The sequence below is a fragment of the Balaenoptera acutorostrata genome, chromosome 1 (genome assembly GCF_949987535.1).
Source record: "Balaenoptera acutorostrata chromosome 1, mBalAcu1.1, whole genome shotgun sequence".
NCBI lineage: Eukaryota > Metazoa > Chordata > Mammalia > Artiodactyla > Balaenopteridae > Balaenoptera > Balaenoptera acutorostrata.
The window spans coordinates 10527986-10549873 of NC_080064.1; the positions used below are offsets into that span (position 1 = coordinate 10527986).

Genomic DNA, 21888 nt, shown 5'->3' on the forward strand with positions numbered 1-21888 from the left:
GGTGGTGGGGTACATGACTGTTAAGAATTCATGTTTTAGGAGCATGACACGTGAGGTATTTTTAGGCATTTCTTTCTAAATTTAAAAGTTGTCTTGTAGACTCGAGGTGTGGTACAGAGGGCAAGGCAGGGAATTCTCCAAGGACCGGAGCAGGTTGGCAGCAGCGCAGAGACAATACACTGCCAGTACGCTCTGGTCCTCAGCATCGCCTCTTCTTTTAGCATTTCCGTGATATAATTAGCGGTGCATTATAAATGTGCACTGGCATGTAGGTCTTATCATGCTTAACTTGCTCTTGGACCCTGAAACCTGCGCTGATAATTAGCTTTCATCACGTCTTCCAAACTGCCAGGATGTTTTAAATTATGCTTTAATTTTCTCATCAGCTTAGGTTTAGTGGACATTGTGGTTCCGTGGCTTATTTTTCCTTCTGCGTGTATAGTTGTGAGGCTTCCAACAGTAAGATTCCGGAACATATGGCAGTTTTAAGTTTAAAGCGATCCTATCAGATCCCGACATCCACCGGACGGACTCCGGGGAGGAGGCGGCCGGGAAGTGAGGTCCTCCCTCCAGCAGAGGGTCCCTTCCCGCGTCGCCCGGCCCGCGGCCGCCGAGGCGGAGGAGCTCTTCCTGCCGGGGTGGCCTGCGGCGGCCCGGCTGGGAGCACCGCCCGCCTGCCCCGCCCCGCCAACAACCGTCGCTCTGATTGGCCCGGCGCCTGTCTCTTCTCTCCCCGCAGCCAATCGCGCCGGGCGAGGAGCTCCTGGTCTGGTACAATGGGGAAGACAACCCCGAGATAGCAGCTGCGATTGAGGAAGAGCGAGCCAGCGCCCGGAGCAAGCGGAGCTCCCCGAAAAGCAGGAAAGGTAGGAGCCCGCCGCCGCCCCTGCTCCCCGCGGCTGCCCGGCTCGGGCCGAATCCGGGCTCGGGCGGCACCCGCAGCTCTCAGTGACCTTTTCCGGACCAGGTGCCAACCCCCACCCCCCCACACCCGTGCAGTCCCCCCCCTCCCCCCCGGCGCTGCTGAATCACGGCGCCGGACGCCGCGCTCGAGCTCTATTCTAACTTGGGGTGGAGGACCGGGCGCGGAAAAGTGAGCGGACGCGCACCGCGAGGGGCCCAAGGCCAGTTGTCACTTCCCTTGCCCACAGCGCAGGTCTCTGGACTTGCGGGTGGGAGCGGCGGTCGGTCTCTCCAGAGCCGTACACTGCACGCCCGGTATATTCTTAGCTTTTTGTGCTGTTCGCCAGCAACGCGTCATAAAATGTGTTCCGAGAGTGACATTTCCAGGTCCGCAGATTCGGCGGCCTCGTGTCCATCCGCCCGGACTGTGCGGGAGGGCCGGACGCGGCGCGGCCGATGCACTGGCCTCCCGGGGCAGGGAGAGCCGGCCGGGCCGTACACTGCCTCTCCGCCCGGGCCGGGCCCTGCCGTCCGGCCGCCCCACTCCGCCCCGGGCCGGGCCCTGGGCCACTCCACGCCACGCAAGACTGCGCTGCACACGATTGCAACACTCGCGGCTGGCGAAGGTTTTAGCGCAGATCTTTTTGAAATTAGGCCGTTAACAAAATGGAAGTTGAACGGTGTGCTGTTACTTTTGACTCAACTGCAACAGTTTGATTTTGTTTTATAATGTTTTCAAACAAAAGGTAAAGTGTAGTCACACTTATAGAAGGCAGGGGATAATTTCTGGGAGGAAAATAGTTTGGTTGGATATATCATATTTCCAGCTGGCATTCTCCACGTTGTTTGTTTTGCTTTTTTTCTTTTAATGAAGAATTTTAATATTAATTAGTGAATCTTTCGTAGAGCCCTGTTTGAATATATGCCAAGACGGGGGTATGGTAGTTTCTTACTAATACAAATCTCCTATTTTTTTTTTTTTGGCCCGCCCTAAGTCTTAAATAAATTTTTGTAGCCATCTGAACTTGAGTCCGGCCTTTACTTAGAACACTGCAGAGTGAATTGTGGAAGTCATACTGTAAATAAAATCATAATGTAAACTTGATTTTGGAAAAATGTAAAAGTAACGTTTAAAAATGTAGGCAAGAAGTTAAAAAAGTCTATTCTGATTTTTCCATTACATATTCTTTGTATTTTACGGTATAATCAATAACCCATCCAGGGGAGTTTGTTAGGCCTTTTACTGAATACATGTTCTCTGTTTATCTAACTCGATTTCATCAGTTTCAGGTCATTAAATGCTTTGATCATGAATCAGATGATCAGGGTCTAGAAAATTGCCAGGTGTTTTTTGTTTTTGTTGTTGTTTACTGTTTTGAGATTTTTGTTGCTGTTAGACTTAGCGCATAATTGTTCGCAAACTCGTCACATAATTCAAATTGTTTATTTAGTGTTCACTTTGTATATAACTAATGTCACCAGCCTTTCTAGGTAAGCTGTGATTTGCAGGGGCTGGAGTTTGGAGGGCAGCAGATCTTTACTCTGTTACTAAGCATAACTAACTCATGTATTTAAATATAGTCATAGGTTAATAGGTTAATAGCAACTTCATCCTAATGCTTTTCTCTGTTCAGCGTACTTCGGTGTGCATGTTTAGAACATTTCATAGATTTTTATTTATTCCTTAATTTTTTTTTTTATTTGAATGTGGAGGAAAAAACTGAAAATAAGTTTTATTAGCGTACATGAACTTACACATCTTCATTTTTATACCTGCCCATATTGCTGGGTTTTTGCATTGAGTTAAGTAGTTCATATTTCTTATTATCCTGTTATTTATAACCACTCTGAGCTGTGTATAACCGACTGAATCTTAAGTTTTAGTTAAAATACTTACGTGAGACTCCCTCTTGGAACTTAACAATCTGTTTTGAATAGCTTACTGGTAAGGAGCTGTGTTTGCTGTTTATGACCCAAAGTTTAAATAGTCAAACCTTTTTTGTTTTTAAATTAAATACGCTGTGAAAGCTAATTTATAGCTTACAAAGACCTGAAATGGAGAACTTTTTATGTTAACTAGGTTCTATTTAGGTCTTATGTGTGACCTCAGACACTTAAATATCTTTTCAGGCAGTGATGTCAGAGAATAAATCAACATAAATTTTATTCAGTAGCAATATTAACTTAGTATTTCTGAAAGCCAGATGTTGAAGACATGCAGCTGACAGGTAGATTGACAGTGGACCTAACTTCATTTTGGTTAGGAGGCAGGCAGAGAGAAACAAAGGGCTGAATTCTTCATAGTTCTGGGCCTCTGATCCTTTGCATGACAGCTGCTGTACCTACAGCTGTGCATTGCATGTGGTGCCTTTCAGAATTCATCAGATCGCTGGTGGATCATGCGGCGTGTTCTGGGCAGTGGAAAGCCCTGATTCCTTTGCATACAAAGTGGCCCCTCCTCTTCTCTCTCCCTCTCTGTCTCTATCTCTGTCTCTCTGCCTCTGTCTCTCAGTCATTCATTGCACTAATGTTTGTTAAGCCCCTGCCATGTGCCAGGCGCTCTGCTAGGGCGTGCAGGACAATGGTGAGCAGGAAAGCAGCAGGAACTTCTCTTCTGGCGCCTGTAGTCTAGTGGGGGCAACAAACATCAAATCGGTAAGTTACTGATCAGGGCCTAGATGGTTGGCATGGAACAGGCCCTCAATAAATAATTTGTTGATTGGCAAACAAAGACTCATGCAAACCTGCAATGAAGGAAGAGAACACAGTGCTGTGAGAACACAGTTCATATTGCCTCTGACCAGGGAGCATGCAGTTTTGCCAGTGGCCAAAGGTGTTCATGTGTTAGGCATTTTGAACTAGAATTCTGGATTCTCACCTTTGTAATTCAGCCTAACTTCTTACATGTCTGAGCAGCCCCTGTAATGAGATTGGGCATGAGAAGTTCCTTGGATGGGACAGATTAAACTTTTCAGGTAGAGAGGAAGGGAGGGTTTTCAGTGTTGGGTTTTCAATATTTCACTGAAATATTTGTATTTAATCCACGGGAAGATTGTGATCTGAACGTAGAAAGGCCAAATTTAGAAGTATTTATCGTCTTGATTTCTGTTCCTTGTCTGCTACTGAGAAATGAGGGATTAAATTTGCTTGTTAGCAGTGAATGACTGTTGGCAAATGTTCTTTTAAAATATAGACTGTAATAGAATGTCATTGCCCTGCTCTCTCTTGGCTACATAAGAACCTTACCCAGAGTTCTTTTTACTCTAAAGAAACAGCAGTGTCTTGATGCACATGGGCTTAGTGGAAGGAATGAAAAACATGGGACTCTTGGGCTTTTACCAGGTGTATGGCTGGGCAAATCATGTCACTTTTTCTGGGGGTGCAGTTTCCATAGCTTTGAAAGTACGTGTCATAACGTGGAATGGTCCTTGTGCCACCCAGCCTCACTGGGTTGCTGTCAGGAGGAGAGATAATAAAAAGGACCATCTCTGTGCAGCATGTGGGTCCGTGGTACCTGTAAGTGCCACTGACAGGACGTGGGTGACGGTTAGTCACTTACGTGATTCTTGCAGAGGAACTACTGAGCTTGTGAGTCATTTAATCAGTCAGTATTTATGGAGCAGCTGTATAAGCTCTAAGGAAGCAGTGGGTCCTCCCTCTCCCTTCCCATGGCAGGGCCTCACCGTAGGCTGCTTCACTCTTACTTTAGGCCTACTTCTAACCTGTTGACTTTCCTGTTCATAGCACATTAGAAGGAGGAAATTAGAAGAGGTATTTGTAGCAGCAAGTAGTTTTATAGCTAATAGCCAGACAGTTAAGAAGACAAAGTTTGTAACAAAAACAGTGATGAGCTATAAAGAGCACAGTGCCGTGAGATCGCTTAACAGGTTCACATAATCTTTTCTAAAAGCTGTAAATAGTCCCCGAGATCAACTAGTTTTTAGTTTTTATCTAAGTGACTTTTAGTCACCACAGAACAGTTAAATTATAACCAGCTTAAAAAGGAAATATTTCATCTGTTTCCGTAATTAAAATTGTTCACATAAAAAACCTGGAGATACCCCCCCCCCCATCCCCCCGCCTTGTTATTTGACAAGTGTGTTCTGTGTCAGACACTATGCTAGGTGCTGAAGCTACAGCAGAGAACTAACACAACCCAGGTTCCTGCTTTCATGGAATTTACATTCTGGAGAATGAGGGGACAACCAGCCAACAGATGAACAAGACAAGTGTTACCACGTTAATAAAGTGTGTGTGTGTTGCGGGTGGTTGCGTGTGGTGTGACTGTGGACGGGTAGCCAGGGACGGCCTTTCAGAGGCTGTGACTTGACTGACGCAGGGGTGGGCCCTGTCAAGTTCTCGGGGCTGAGAGCTCCAGGAAGAAGGACCGGACTGGGTGTTCTTTTAGCAGTGTTGGTTATTTATTGCTGGGGTGGTGTATAGGGAGAACCACCGAGAAACCCACATGAGTCTTTTTGTATGAAACTCCGTTGTGCAAATGGACATACTGGCCCCTTTCCCACCAGCACTGCACTTAGTGGCAGGACCGGTAGGGGAGATGAGAGAGATGAGTAAAACATCCAGGGAGGAGTTTATCGTCTGTTTTATTGCAGCTCAGTGTGGGTCAGGTTTACTAGGTGTTCTAGTTGATGTGTGTACAGGCTCTAGAATAGGGAAGGGGTTGGCAGGAGCCCTTTGGGAGAGGAGGTGATGCTGCTTTGTGGTCGGAAAGCAGAGCACAGTGGGGAGGACTCCTGTGAAGAACATTGAGGAGGGGAAGAAAGAAAGATTCGGGGAAAGAAACTCACAGGGACATGAGAGGTCACAGGACGCTGCTGGGCAACAAGTAGAACCAGAGATGCAGCAGGAGGCGCTGATGGAGATGTGGAGCCTCACGGGCTGTGCGGTGCTGCGGCCACGCGGAGCAGGGAGCCCTGGGGAGTGCTGAGCGGTACTGAGCGCTCTCGTGGGTATTCCCGTTTAGCCTCTACTTCTGCGTGGTTTGTACCAGCTCCAGATGAGGAAATGGACACGTAGCAAGGGTGGATAACTTGTCCAAGCCCTTGTCTGCCAGTGAGTGTCGGGAGTCAGAACTTGAGCCCAGGGTTTCCATGCCTTTTCCTCTGCATAATACTCTGCTTTCTGTCTACTTCTGCCCGTGGTGGACAACAGCAGAAGTGATGGCACTGGTTCCATTTAAGGTTAAAATTAGAGAGTACATTTAATAAAAGCGAACAGGTGGGCTTCAGTGGAGTTTGATGTCTTGACCTTCCCCAGCAGCCGACAGCTCTTTTCGAGGTTCCTTGGCCAAAGCTGAAGAGTGGAGGCCTGGCTGAATGACAGCGGCCTAGCCATGGTGCCTGAGGATGATTGCAGACGGGCCCTGAGCTTTCTGGCTGCCTGGTGGGCAGGTCCTGTGCCCACTTACAGGGCGCTCATCCCTAGTTCTTGCTGGCAAGTGTTGGAGCAGGGCGTGGGGCAGTTGCAAGTGGCTGCGATCCTGTGGAGATGGGGCCCCAGCGTTAGATGTTACATGGCTTGTGAGCTTGTCGCCTTGGGCCCAAGTGAGCAGTGTCCTAGTCGGTCCCCAGTGGAGCTCTCGCTGCCTCTAGCTGAGGGATGCCTTTGCTGAACATGGGGTGACCTGTCTCTGACGGTTGCCTGCCCAGTTGATCCTGCTGTTTTTGTGGTCTATTTTTAAAAGCTTAGTACAGCTTTAATGTTTTTTCAACAGTAAGAATCAAGGAATTTTTTTGATTTCTAATTCTACTTCTGCTGCTACTGAATTGCTCTAAATTTAGGTAAATAAGTTGGTTGATGTTTTTGTGCCTTTGATTCTTGCTATGTATAACGTTCATAGGGAAATTTATGGATTAACTAAAATTTTTCAAAGCATTTTGCAGAGTTTCAACTGTATTTTAGTGGATGAATTTGCAAAACTCTTAATTTATACCATAATTGAGTGTGTTAGGAAATATGCTGTGCTCTAAGGTTGTTATCCTGGTTCTTCTGTCCATGTGGAAACTGGAAGGTGAGACTTGCCTCGTACAGAAAAAAGGAATTAATTATGATTAAGTTTTCTAAAAGGTAAAAGGACCCTGAATGTAGGGAGTTCAAAATTGTTGAGTTTTAAAAATCCAATTGTAATTTGAAAGTAAAAAAAAAAAAATTTGCTGTGCTTTGCCTAGATAAGAATACTGGGTTCTTTTTCTACATTATGAATTCATTATTGTTTTTAAAACTTATCGAATATTTCCTTTTCTTAGGCAGTTTTACATTTCTCTTTACAGAGCTGTTACAGTATTGGGTTGGCCAAAAAGTTCGTTGGGTTTTTGCCGTAAGATGGCTCTAGTAAGCACTTAGTTGTCTTTAACTTCATTTGAAACAGTTTTGTTAGATTGCGTTGTGACAGCTGTCATATCAGCGTGCATGTAAAATGAATCTTATCAAAATTGGTGAATTTTTGTGTAGCCATTTTAATAGTGAAGATGGAAGAAAAACGGCAACATTTTTGGCATATTATGCTTTATTATTTCAAGAAAGGTTAAAAAGCAGCCTAAATGCAAAAAAAAAAAAAAAAAAGATTTGTGCAGTGTATGGAGAAGGTGCTGTGACTGATCAAATGTGTCAGAAGTGGTTTGCAAAGTTTTGTGCTGGAGATTTCTCGCTGGACGATGCTCCACAGTCACTAGACCAGTTGAAGTTGATAGCGATCAAATCGAGACATTAATTGAGAAGAATCAACGTTATGCCGCGTGAGAAATAGCCGACATACTCAAAACATCCAAGTCAAGCGCTGAAGGTCATTGGCACCAGCTTGGTTATGTTAATCGCTTTGATGTTTGGGTTCCACATAAGATAAGCGAAAAAACCTTCTTTTTTTTTTTTTTTTTTCCCACACACACACACTGTATTTTTATTTTTACAAGAGATAAATAGACTGACACCAAGCATTGTACATGGATGACCACAAGAAAAGCAACAATGATTGCAATTACCAAACATGAAACACACTCATACTATGTCATAATATTGACATTCAGTCCAGTAATCCTCCACTGTAACAGCTCCTTTACTTTGCAGTGAAAATTGATTTGTATATTCTCTGCCTCTGAGTCCTTGTGGGATTTTGAAAAAACCTTCTTGATTGTATTTCTGCATGTGATTCCCTACTAAAACATAACGAAAACGTTGCATTCTTAAAACAAATTGTGACAGGCGGTGAAAAGTGGATACTGTACAATAATGTGGAACGGAAGAGATTGTAGGGCAAGTGAAATGCACCACCACCAACCGCACCAAAGGCCGGTCTTCATCCAAAGAAGGTTATATAAGGTGTATATGGTGGGATTGGAAGGGAGTCCTCTATTATGAGCTCCTTCCGGAAAACCAAACGGTTAATTCCGGCAAGTACTGCTCCCAGTTAGACCAACTGAAAGCAGCACTTGACAAAAAGCATCCGGAATTAGTCAACAGAAAATGCATAATCTCCCATCAGGATAATGCAAGACTGCATGTTTCTTTGATGCCCAGGCAAAAAAGCTTGGCCTGGGAAGTTCTGATTTCTCTGTCATATTCACCAGACATTGCACCTTCGGATTTCCATTCATTTTGGTCTTTACAAAATTCTCTTAATGGAAAAAATGTTCAATTCCCTAGAAGACTGTAAAAGGCACCTGGAACAGTTCTTTGCTCAAAAAGATAAGAAGTTTTGGGAAGATGGAATTATGAAGTTGCCTGAAAAATGGCAGAGGGTAGTGGAACAGAACAGTGAATACGTTGCTCAAATAAAGTTCTTGGTGAAAATGAAAAATGTGTCGTTTTTTATTTTTACTCAAAAACTGAAGGAATTTTTTGGCCAACCCAATACATGAACTTCCATGTTCACAGTAGAATGACAGAGAGGAGAGTGTATATACTTGTACATTTGAAGTTGCCTCTGAAGAACTGAGGAATTGGATAAATACCCCCAGGATATCCTCAAGCTGGTTAAAAAGTAATAGACGTTTCTTAACAGTTAAAGGTTGTGTGGGGAACTAGGAGTTGCAGCTTCAGACAGGCTCACATGGTGCTCCTGTCGGCATTCACGTTACCTGCTTGTATTCTGCATGCTGCCAAGGACAGTTGCTTTTATTAATGTTAATAACTTGGTCGACATAGTTTAGGAAGTTGAATGACTTGGAGAAGCAGGAGTTATTTGAAAACATTACTATTGTTTCTCAAAGTGAAGAAGATAAATGTTGAAAGCAACCGTTTTTCTTTATTACTGCTCAGATAGAACCAGTGTCAGACGTTACAAGAGTTCTTGGCTGAATTCATTCATTACAGTGTATTTTGATAGGGACACATCTCATGATTTGACACTTAGACGCACATCATGTCATCAAGTGATGAACTGCGTTCTGTCGATGGTGACAGTGACGGCAGCTGCTCGTTTCTTGAGCACGTCTGTCTTGTGCCTAGCACTGCGCTTGGTGCTCTATGTACGTCATGGCGAATCCTCCCAGTAGCCCTGCAAAGAAGGGACTCCTTCTCCTCCTTTGTGGATGAGGACGCTGATGCTTGAGGGCTGCTGTGATTTGCCCAGGTTCGCCCAGCTACTACATTATTTGGCTCCACATTGCCTAAATCTAGTTTTTGTTTGTAATGTTTCTAAGCAGGACACTTATACTGAATAAGTAGCAGTGTTTTATACGGCTTTGCTAATTAGCCAAGATGAATTTTCACTACTCACTTTAGAATTGCCCACTTTAATCCTAAATAATAAGGCAGTGTGATTAAGTGAAATCTTTGGTATTGGAAAGCTAAGTTATGGTGAAAACTAATGCCTTGAGTTATTTTTGCTTTGGGGTTTATGGATTAAACAGATTTATTGTATTCCTTTGAGCACCTCAAATAGTTTTTTTTAAAAAATAACAGATTAGATTTTTATCCCTTTCCAGCTCTTGTCTATTAAGTGTTTTGGTTTTTTTTTAATGACATATTTGTTGGTTTGAGCTTCTTATAAATATTTCATTTCTCTTAAGTTGTGTATTATTTTTGAAATCCGTTTGGAAACCACAGGAACCGAGTGAGACATTGCCTTGGCCTAACTCCCTCGGCAGTGTGGATGGCAGAGGGATTGTGTCTGGGATTGTGGAGTTCTTCCATTTTGTGTTATTGACGATTTCAAGAAGCCGCTGATGTTGTGTCCTCCTCTGCACCAGGGTTCTTTTGTTGAGAATGACTGACTCTTCCACTGAATAAAATATAACTTTAAAAGTTTTTTTAAGCTGAATGTTAATATAGCTCGTGAACATGTTTTAATTAACATACACTCTAAAAATTAAATCTAGAAACTGATTTTAAGTGTAAGTCTGATTTGTTTGTGGTATAATTGAGTTAAATCATGCTTATTAGTTTCCTTCACTCTCATGATGTGACACCAACAAAAGATAGGGATTTTGTTTGTGTTGTCAAAATGTTTATGGGGGCGTGGCTTTTTATTTTTTTTACCTTTTCCTTTAAGAATTCATGAACTGTTTGAAGCAGTAGCTTCTTAAGAGGTTTTGTTTGCTGAGAAAGCTGTTCCTATTCTACCAACTTGACTCATTCTGGAGGAAAAGCAAGAAAGGAAACAAGAATGAGAAAGGAGTTGCCCTAACCTGTTTGTGTGCACTCCTGAATTCTCCTCATGTGGGGCAGGGGTGATTCTTAATTGTGTTTATCCCACAATAGAGTCTTTAGAATATGTGTGCATGTATAAAACTTAAAACTTCTTGGATTTGTAACAAAATGTAATACGGCTTTTTCCACCTGAAACTTTTACTGAGAGTTCTTTATTCAGTTGTTCCTTAAAGGTTTAGTTAAGTCCTTAACACGCTTACCCACACTGTAGGCTGGACGGAACTGCTGCTTAGTAATCTGTGCTTTCATTTTTCAAATTTCTTAAGCATTTTTCTTTCTGTTCTGTTTAAATTTTCTCTGAAAATTAACGGGAAGTAACTTTGTTTAAAAGGTTGAAACTTGGCACATATATTAAGAAAAAGTCCTGAGGGATTATGGGTAAGAGACTAGAAAATCCTCAGTATTCTGAAGCACTTATTGTAGCTATTTATTTCCTCTTCTCATTTTTGTGGTCATGACTCTGAAATTTAAAAATATTTTTTGATAGAAGTTTTCATTATATGATGGTGTAGTTATTTTAATTGTTATATATTAAATTTAATATACTTTAATATTACGAAGACTATTTGAATAGTTTCAGAGGTAAGAGATTTATTCTAATGTTAAAATAATGATATTGTATGTGTGTGTATATAAAAATACCAGTTTCTAAGATAAGATTATGACATCTGAAATCCTTGCTATTTTGATACTTTCAGAACTTTAAATTTTATATGCTCTTATTAGTTTAAATCAGTATCTGAATGACCAAAACCTAATCTCACCCTTAATGAAAGAGCTGTATGTTACCCGTTATGTAGAGCTGCAGAGGATTACCTTTGCTTTGGTTAAAAAGAAAAGCAGTAAATAATACTTAGGCTAAAATTCCTCTTCCCCCTTATTTCTATTAAAGCTACAGTGATAAACAGTCTTTTCCTCTTGTACTTATAATCCTACCTCTTGGTGCAGTCTTTTGTAGGTTTCCTGAGCCACCATATGCCACAAAAATGAGGGCAAACTGGTTTGTTCACCCGTGTTTAGAACCCACAAACAGAATTATGTGTGGTGTTTGAAGTTGTGGGACAGTTTAGAATGGGCAACACTGAAATTTCTGTGCCTTCTGTTATATTTCTACCATTTGGTTTCTTAGGTTCAGTTTTCCTTCTCTTGCCAGTTTGAGGTATAGAATATGCCTTTCTAGTTCTGTTGGCTGTATTTTTGTTTTTAACCTATGAGGTTTTCAGAACCTGTTTTTCTGTGAAGTAAAGCAGAAAGTCTCAGGTCCCTGTGAGGAATGGGAGGTCACTGCGCTCCACCTCCCGCCTTGGTCCCTTCGCCGTGAAGATGTTAGTGCTGGCATCAGTAGAAACCCGTGTTCATTTCGACCAGATTTATGCTGCCGGCAGCACAGTGCTCGTTAGTTGCAGTTTTGATCTTTGTTTGTTTACACATATGGATTGTAATTTTTGTAGGATTAACTCTGGAGTTGAAATTACAGTTTTCCCTCTCACTGTCATCCAAACAGATAAAAAGGAATAATTACCAGTAGTCTCAATCTTGGTTGGATTTTTGAACGAGGGGTTTAAGATTACAGATTTGCTTGCTTTTAGGAGTTTTGTTAGTTGCTAAATATATTATTCATCAAGTATCTTTTCCTTGCTAGGTGTGATCATAGGAGTGTTCGATAACAAGATCAGATTTGAGTGTTAAGCTTAATAACATCTATTTGTGGTTTTTTTTTTTTTTTAAAGAGAAAGGTAATTTTTTAAAATTTATTTATTTATTATTTATTTATTTTTGGCTGTGTCGGGTCTTCGTTTCTGTGCGAGGGCTTTCTCTAGTTGCGGCAAGTGGGGGCCACGCTTCATCGCGATGTGCGGGCCTCTCACTGTCGCGGCCTCTCTTGTTGCGGAGCACAGGCTCCAGGCGCGCAGGCGCAGGCGCAGGCTCAGTAGTTGTGGCTCACGGGCCCAGTTGCTCCGTGGCATGTGGGATCTTCCCAGACCAGGGCTCGAACCCGTGTCCGCTGCATTGGCAGGCGGACTCTCAACCACTGCGCCACCAGGGAAGCCCTATTTGTGGTTTTGATTCCATCAAAATTATAAATTCAGGAATTGGCTGGAAAATAAATTACTGTCTGTATGCTAAAGCAAATTAAATTCATGGTTGAATCAGAGCGTGGAAAGTATTGACTCAAGAAAAAGTGACCCTTAACTAACACTATTTCTGACCCCTTTCAGTTTTAGAGAGGTGGAGTCTTCTAAATCTCATGGGCAATTGTCAAAAAGTACCTGGAATTGGTAAACTTTGTTTTCATAGTAAATGACTGTTAGGTTCCCCTCCAACTTCTTCCTGTGTTAAAGCACATTAAGTATGTTGCTCAGGCTTCACTGTTGCTTCTGTATTAAATACAACTGGATCAGTACCTCGCAAATGATACCTTGTTTAAACGAGCCTGATGTGTGTATGTTGAGGGGAGGAGAGAAGGGAAAAATTGCTGACCCAGCTAAACCTTTGAGTGCTGGGAGATGTGGATTTCATTGTGGCATGCTAGAACATAGCCTTGGAGTTAACAAGGCCAGATCCAAATCCTAGCTCCACCAGTTAACGGCATGTGACTTTGGATGGATTACTCTGCACGTTTTGATCTTCAGTTTACCTGTCTGTAAAATGAGGGTAACCCCTACAGTGTAGGGTTGCCGTGAGCATTAGGCGAGAGCCTCACAGGAGCATGTGTGGCTCACCGACCTTGGTCCACTTCGTTGTAATTGGTGGCCGCCGGCAAAATCAGCTCTGTGGTAACTCTGCCTATTCTTTGGCCTATCGTGGCACTTCTGGATTTAAAAAAAAACAAAGAAATGAACAGTTTCAATATCTTCTTTAAAAAATCCATATATTTTGCTTTGGCAACATGGAATGAATTAAGTATAGATTACAAATTAGGTAAGAGTAAAGAGCCTCTTTGGATCTGTAACTAGATACACATCGGGACACTAGAGAATTCCTCAGTTGCTGGAGATCTGCTTCTATCTTAAAAGCTGTCTTGCTTCACTAGTTACCCCAACTAGGACACCTGTGGTCACACAGGTTGGTGGATTAGAGAACTCTTGGAATTTGATTTATTGCATAGGCGGAAGTAAACGTTTCGCTATTTGCTTGCTGCCCAAATGAAGGGCTTACTATCTTCCGGTTTCTCTGTGTTACCTTTATGTGATCCAAATCACTCGTGACTCTACTGTTACAACGAAATTTTATGCAGGTGAGATTTTGGATGAATTTTGGATACATTTTCTTAGATAGTAAATTATCAGACATCCTTGAAGGTAACTGTGTGGGAGCTATTTCAGTGCTGTTTATGACAGATCAGGAAATCTTGTCATTTTACATCTTTCTGGATATGAATTCAGGGAAAAACTAAAGTGGGAAAGAGCCATTCTCTTAGGAGAAGTTACTATTTAAGTTGACAATGTCAGATTTATTTATTATGTATTATACTTACTAAATGTCCTGATTATCTGTGTAGTATTTTTATTGAGCAGTCTGAGGAGTCGGGGTTCTTTTTCAGGGTCACACAGGAGTACTCCTGTCAAGATGCATATTTACATGAACTCACAACTTGACTTCATAGTAACACAGGTATCCTTGAGCCCCAGATGATGTGTTTACGGCTCTTCGTGACTGTGTGGGGAGAGGAGCCTTAGGTGCTATCTGATTTTCAAAGAGGTCTAAGATTCCTTCCCGAAAAGATTAGGAACCAGTAAGGTGAACTAGTATGCTTAATTTAAAAAATTAAGCACAGAGTGTTCTTTAGAAGCAATAAAATCAGTGCGTTACAGACTTTAAAAATTGACGTATACTCGCAACTTCTGCTGTTAGAGCATTTATATATATTAATAGAGATGTTAGTGAGTGTTTGACATAATTCTCTCTTATCTCAATTAAACGTCTGTCCTCATTGGACTTGTACATTTCTGTAATGATATCTGGGTGGGATCCTGTGAATCGATGTAGAACAAAGGAGTAAAACAAATGGATGAATTCGGATTTGTTAGGGAAGCAGAATGTCATTGTCTTCATAAGAAGGAACATATGCTGACAATTTAGACTTGTAGGCGTGGGATTTCTGTAATTTGTTTAGTAGAATCTACTGTGCATAATCCGTACAGTTGATTCCATTATTGAGTCTGTGTCAGCCACTGTGCAAAGTTAGTTCTTTGTGCACATTATCTCAGGTTCCCTTCCCTAGGACAGTATCAGGTAGTTATCACCAGTGTGTATCATAGTTAGTTCCCCTCTGCTCTGAACCAGGATTACTTCTCCTTAATCATGTCTTGGCCCATGGCTGAGCAATATAATTTCAGTTCTGTGAATTTCCGTTTTGTGGGCTGTTGTCCTTTGGGGACCTATTTTATTCAGAATGCCACCCCAACACCAGGGAGGGAGACGGGGGAGAGCCCAGTCCGAGTCTCACTTTAGTTGGGGTCAGCTCTTTGCAGGGAAGATGTGTGACGTTGGTGACACAGGAACCTTGGGGGCAGGTGAAATGAGTGACTGGATTGAGAGTGAGACCCCTTCTCCCAGCGTGGACACTGGCCTAGGAGGCAGCTGTGTTTCAAATCCTCATCCTTTTGTGAGCTCTTCCTCCTGGACATCTTTGTTGCCTGAGGGCATTATTTTACCTCTACGCTGGCAAAAGAGAGAAGCAGCATCCACTCGGGACCCTGTGGGATAATCCTACGAGAGCGGCACGGAGTAAGATGTAGTGTTTCTAAAAGGCTGTGATCTCAGTGCTGGAGCCTGTTAGCAGAGCTGGAGCCCCGTGGCTGTGTTCCTACCAAGGGAGGGCTGTGGCTTGTAGCTTGGTTCTTAGCAATTCCCTGAGCCTCCTCACTGTACCTGGCTGGATGGTATTTACATCACCCCGCCCCCAATCTCTCTCTCTCTCTGTCTCTCTCCCCCTCTCCCGCTGTCCCCCTCTTCGCACCCCCCCCCACCCTCCCCATCCTTCCTGCCAGCTTCCTCCCTCCTTCATTCCCTTCTATTTTTAATGAAATACACATTTTCTGGAACATTTTTTTCCACTCAAGATTTGCTTCTTGTTGACATTAGTAGGGCCTTTTTTGCAAAGGGGATTGCTTTTCACAAAGTTAGATGTATAACTTCCATTTTAAGTATCTTTGGGGCAGACATCTTTGAGTAATATATATGTGTTCCCTTAGGGCTCTTAACAAAGTGCCTTGTAGGTAATAAGCACCCAAGAAAATGATCAAAAATACTTCTACTTCACTGTTATTTCAGAAACTTCACAAAGTATGTAGCAGAAAAATTTTTTTTATCTAGCAAGAATAATGAGCTTGGGGTAAAGTTTAATAGTAGTCTGACATAGGCTAATACATGTGAGGGTGAGACGAGTTGTTAAGTAGGCTAGTAGGGTTTTGCTTTCAGGTGGAGGTCTGTAAGAGAGAAAATCTGGAATTGAATTTATATGTAACTTGTGATTTTAAAAAGTAATTGCTTTGTGAAGAGAATACATTTTAGTTCCTTCTCTGCTTCTTGAATCTGAAAGACAACCTCGGCAGTTTTGAGTTTGTCAGAGGGGTGAACTTGTGCTACCCCGGGTGCATGCCTAAGCCCTGGAGAGTTCCAGCCTCTTTTCCGATGGGAGCAGAGATGTGTCATTTCGTACGCTCTGATGGAGGCACATCTGCAGGCGTGAAAGGGGCTGGAGGACAGTTGAGGTCTTGAACGGAAGGGAACGAGCTCATTTAGCAATAGTGATGAAGAGTCTTAAAAATTATATTGGAATAAAAGCGTCTCATTTCATGGTAGATCCCAGTGATCTGGTAGTGTAGTAGCTATAAATTCTTCTGTGTTTATAAATGAATTGCTTAAACCTCTACCAAAATGTGTCATATTCAAATGCCATTGCCAAATTTTTACATTTTAGGAGAAGCAAAATAAAAGCTAGTGAGCAAGACTCTCATGATTATCATAGTTGACTGCCAAGACATTGACCCTCAGCTTGTACCTGGGAGGTACTCAGGGTGATTGTTTAAATTAGATTTTTCACTTAAATAATTATGGGTATGATAACCAAATACATTGAAACAAGAAAAAGAATAGGGGGTGTGTGGCTTTTCAAAAGGAGGAGACAAATCAATTTTTTGTTTGAAGTAATGTGGTGCATGGCAAAGAGAATTGAAGGATATATAGCAAAAGGCTCACAGTGGTAATGTGAATGCTTAAGCAGTTAGGGCTATTTAGTAATGTCTGTCATGAATACAGTTGACCCTGAACAACACGGGTTTGAACTACAGGGTTCCACTTATATGCATATTTTTTTCAATAATGAATAGTACAGCACTCAGTGATCTGAGGTTGGTTGAATCCAAGGATGCAGAAACCCAGCTAGGGAGGAACCGTGTATATGGGGGGCTGACTACAAGTTATACACAAATTTTCGACTTCGTAGAGGGTCAGTGTCCTGAACCCCTGCGCTGTTCAAGGGTCAAATGTATTTTAAATCCCAAATGTCACTGTATCTCTGTTGGTGGATTTGGTGTTTCTGGGGAGAGTGCATTCTGGACACTATGCTGTGGTGTACAGGTAGGAGATGGAAAAGAGAAACACTTCAGTACTTTTTGCTGAGGAAAGTTGAGGCCTTTTCCAAATTGTACTGATGTAAAATTGCATACGTTAATCTCAACCAAAAGAAACGTTTTCTCTTGTCTCATTAATTTTGATTTTGTAGGTATTTCTTTAAAAAAAATCGTTTATTTTTTGCAGCATGTAACCAAATGTTCATCTAGAAAAATTAGAAAATACAAACAGATGGAGAAACAGGTATCATACCCTCATCAATAATCTTGTCACCAGGAGCCACCTGCCATCTTAATGCAGGTCCTTTTGGTTTACATCTGTGGATAAATTTTAGCCTGATTTTATTAATTGGTGACATGGCTTGACCATTGTTCCTGTGGGCATTTCTGTATACAAATGTAAAGGATGAATTTTACATGTTGCAATTGTGTTAACTCAGATTTATATCTAGATTTTACTTCCTGAAAGTATTTTTAAACTAAGTTTTGTAATTAATTCATCAGGATGTAGCATTGTAAAACTTATCACGGGCTTTGGGAGGAGAAAATAGACTTTCCTTTTGCTGAGACTGACCAATTCTCGAGGGTGTGGCTCTCCCCTCTGTTTCAGGGTTGCAGGCACTTGTAACACACCACCTCCTTGCACAGCTCCCAGGCCTGATTTGTTTGGCCACAGGGGACTGACACCTGAACTTTGAATTAAGTTCTTTACTTTGCAGTTGCCAATTCACTTTTTATATGTAAGGTTTTCAGACTTTAGATACATTTTTTTTTTCCTGTAAAATAAAGGCTACTGAAAATCCATGAGAAGAACTTGAGAAATTAAAATGATTGTAAAACAGAACAGGCTAGCAGCTTGTTTAAGTTTCAGAGGTATTTAATTAGTCTCTAACATTTTGTTTATGCCACAAGACTTTTTGAGGTTCCCAAGAGTGTAAGGAAATTTAAAGCTTTCTTAATTTGAATTTACTGAAGTTTATTTGGGGAACCATTTCTAGTGTTTGGAATTATTCAGTCAAAGCCACTAAAAGCCTTTTTTTCAAAAAGAAATTAAAAGCTCCCTTCAGATGTGATCTTCCCTGTTCTTCCATCAGCCTGACATTTGGAAGAGGCGGGGAGCCAGAGCCTCCACAGCAGCAAAGACTGTGCCCCGCTCCGCCCCCCCCCCCCAATCCCTCGCTCGGGCTGCAGGCATTCCAGGAATTTATACTGTGATCTGCAGCGCTGAAAAATCCAGAACTTTGTTCCATTGTTTCTGTTGAAGCAAAGCCTAGAGTCCTGTTTTAATACCATGAGCAACTTAAAACCAGAGAGGTTTTATTTTTATAATTTGCCTCCAGGATTGCAGACAGCTCTTGGTGAGGCGTTTAACTACAGAAAAAGATTTGAAATTTTGCCCAAGCAGCGTAACAGAATTTTTTACTACCAGGTCCATTTCAAGGTTATTTTCTGTGTGAAAGAAATCTGTAGAAAATGTATAGCATATCACTTTTGTAAAAACCAACTGTTGCAGCATCTTACTGCTTTAAATTTCTCTCTTTGAAACACAGTGGACTGATGGGGCTAAGGCCACAAGTGGTTTGTTTACCCACTGGTCTCACCTTGGCCAGTTGTAGCGGCCACTTCTGATCATCTGATAAACACGTTCTTGCGTGTGCGGTGACATTGTCAACCTTTACACAGGGAAGCCTTTCTGGTTGCAGTTTCTCACGTCGGGCCTGCTGCCACAGGTTTTCTTCTGATGACTTCCGGGGTAGTAAACTCAGTATCTTTTTTTTTTTTTTTCTTTAAAGAATACGTGAAAGGACTCCCCTGGTGATCCAGTGGTTGAGACTCCGTGCTTCCACTGCAGGGGGCACGGGTTCGATCCCTGGTCGGGGAACTGAGATCCCACGTGCTGCGCGGCACAGCCTAAAAAAAAAAAAATGAAGATTATTGAAATGACCTGTAATTCTTTGTGGAAAACCTAGTTTTGTATATCTGTTTCCAGCTTCTCTTCTCTCTACTCATCACACCCAGTGCAGAATGTTACCACTGCCAGATGTGAAACAGTGCTGAGGTCTAACTCTGACCACCCTCAGGGAGCTCACACAGCATCATTTTGGCCATTCTTTCAGCTAACAGTTTTGCTGTTGTCCATTGGTTCCCCTTTACTACCTGATCTGCTAGAGATCTTGTTTGTTTGTGGGGTTTTTTCTTAATCCTATAAAGAAGTCATTTAACATGAACTTTATGCTTTTTCCCCAGTTAAGCTTTTCATTTTGTTTTGGGCCTGCTGTCATGAAAACCACTCCCTTGCCTTTCAGAAATTGAAAAAGATGCATAATGACTTTGTATGTTCATGATGAATTTCTCAAACTTGCCTGAAATGCAAATGGCACTGTTAATTCTTTTCAAGGGTGAAATTGGAACCCACAAAGTGTCACTAACAAGGCTGTTAGAACACGGTGGATAGAATGGTGAGTTGGATGGGAATAAAAGTCCCAGTTTTACTACAAACTTGCTGTGAGATTTTAGGCAGTTCTTGTAATGAGAGAAAGCTCAGAGAAGTGTGTTTGTGAAGTTTGGTTAAACCATCTTCAAGGCTCTTTCTACTCCAAATCTTAGGGTTCTTCTCTCTCTTAACCTTTTAATACAGCCCATTAATTCCATTATTCTATGTCTGTTCTCATCTCTAAGATCTGTATCCTCTGCTTAGCTGAATACTTTGTTTAAGCCTTTCTTCAACCTTGTGTGAAAGCATGCTTCCAGTCTTCAGATTTCCTATGTGGGGGCCTCTCATTTCAAGATAGAAAGAAGAGAAAGATTTTTGCCACAGAATGGTCACAGAAGGAGGACAGTCTAGATGGTAATGTCATAAGGCTCGGGAGAAGGATTTTAAGATGTGAAGCCCATCAAACTGATCAGACTGTCAAATGCCAAAGAGAGACTTGGGGGCAGATAAAGAAATTTGGGGTTTTGTGATTACAAGATCAGAGGTAACTGTCCGAGTGGAGTTCCGGTAGGGTAAAGAGGATGAAAGTTCCGTTGCAGGGATGAAGGGCTGAGTGAGTGAGGAACTGGAGGCAGCAGGCACACCCACCCTCTGGGGGGGGTCAGCGTTGGTCCCTGTTCAGTTCAGCCCATTTCCTTGATGACCTTTCATGGTGTGATTGTGGGTCTTGCCTGGTTTGGAATCATCTGTGCGTCTGAGTAAGATGGTAAGCTCCCCAGACAAAGATGGGCTGGACCTGCTTCGGTGCACTGATGCTGAATTCTGATTTTAAGCTTCAGAGTTGGGCAGCTCCCCAGTGAGGAGGCAGGCAGTGCACGTAGAGTTACATATGGTTCTAAATTTAATTCATTTCAATCACCAAATGCATGAGCCTTCACTGTTGTGATGAATTTTTAATGTAACTTGAGCAGGCCTTCTAGAATTTTGCATTCTCTCTGATGCCTGAACATTTTTAACTGAAACATTATTCTTTAGAATTTCCTGGTGTCTGTCTAGCTCATCAGAAGAGTAGAAGATAGTCCGGAACTTAAATTATTCATGTGATGCTTTAGGCAGTTTTGGTTTTGCACCTTGCATTGCAGGCACCAGCAGCATAATGCCACATGTTGTCTTTAAAATGTAGTCATTGTGGCTGTCGGATTTCTCTATATGGTAGCTATTTCTCTAGAAAATCCAATTTTATTGATAATATTTAACATATTTGCTCAGATTGGGGTTCCTTGCTGTTGACTGATAACTTGCTTCTGGCATAAGATAAAATTGAACTGGAAAAAATCTCCATTGCAATTTGATCATTCCTTTTCTATAAAGGTGTAGTGTAAGTCTTTATATCACTTTTCTTTCATTTGCTGTTGAAAACAAGTGAAATAATGGATATAAAGTGCTTTGTAAAGAATGTTTATATTATGCATTATTGTTCTTAAGAATTGAATGTCGTAGAGCACTTTTGGTATCGTAGTCCTTGGGTTTTAATTCTGACTCCTCTAGAGATAATTTAGTTGTGTGACCTCTGGCAGATGACTTCATGTCTGTGGTCCTTGGGCGTGTATGTGAAATGAGAGGCATGGATTGGGACTTTCAGGCTGTCTAGCGGAATGGCACCTAAGGGCATCAGTAAGGGCTGATAAGGGCATCAGTTTTACAACATGGGCATGGGATAGGCCTGAGAGTAAGTATACCACATCCGATCCCCAACTAAGAACCAAAGATTATTATTTGGGGGAGGGTGGTGGGGGGAGAACCTTGATGCAGTGGATAACTGCTGTTTTCCTTCTGTTTCATTCAGTTTTCTTTATCTTTATGTGTGTATTTCTTTTCCTTGTATACATGAAGTTTTGTCCTGTCCTGCATTATGTTCTTCGTCATTGTCTGCATTCCACTTTCCTTGTGTTTCATTCCTGTATCTTTCTTGTTTAGACCAACTGGAGCACGCAGCTGGCAGAGCCTCTATGTAGGACCCTTCAGGAACCTGAGGGTAAGTGCACACGTGTACTTACCAGGCTCCCAGCGGCTCTGCCGGACCAGTTCTCCAGGCACCTCCTGCCTCACAGACAGGAACTAACACATCTCCCTCCCTTTGTAAAAGTCCTTACAGGTTGTTTTTGGTTATAAGTTGTTTTTGTTTTTGTTTTCTTTTAATTTGATTGCATATAGAACAAAAACCAAGTATCAGGGGGAGAAACGTATTGATTTAAGGGAATATAGCAGGTGCCACCAGGTGTTATTACAATATTTGGCTTTGTGAGT

General features: G+C 42.0%; 1 protein-coding gene across 6 annotated transcripts in view; it reads left to right on the plus strand.

Moving 5' to 3' along the window:
* The window catches only part of PRDM2 (PR/SET domain 2), a 117888-nt gene that overhangs the window by 49078 nt on the left and 46922 nt on the right, over positions 1-21888 (plus strand). For 4 of the 6 annotated variants that reach the window (XM_057544706.1, XM_057544697.1, XM_057544700.1 and 1 more), the window contains one exon: positions 740-866. In XM_057544706.1, coding sequence (XP_057400689.1) covers positions 740-866 — 127 coding nt within the window. Of the gene's footprint in view, positions 1-737; positions 867-19545; positions 19607-21558; positions 21617-21888 lie in introns of those variants that run through there. The other 2 variants (XM_057544714.1, XM_057544721.1) reach the window with 2 other exon arrangements.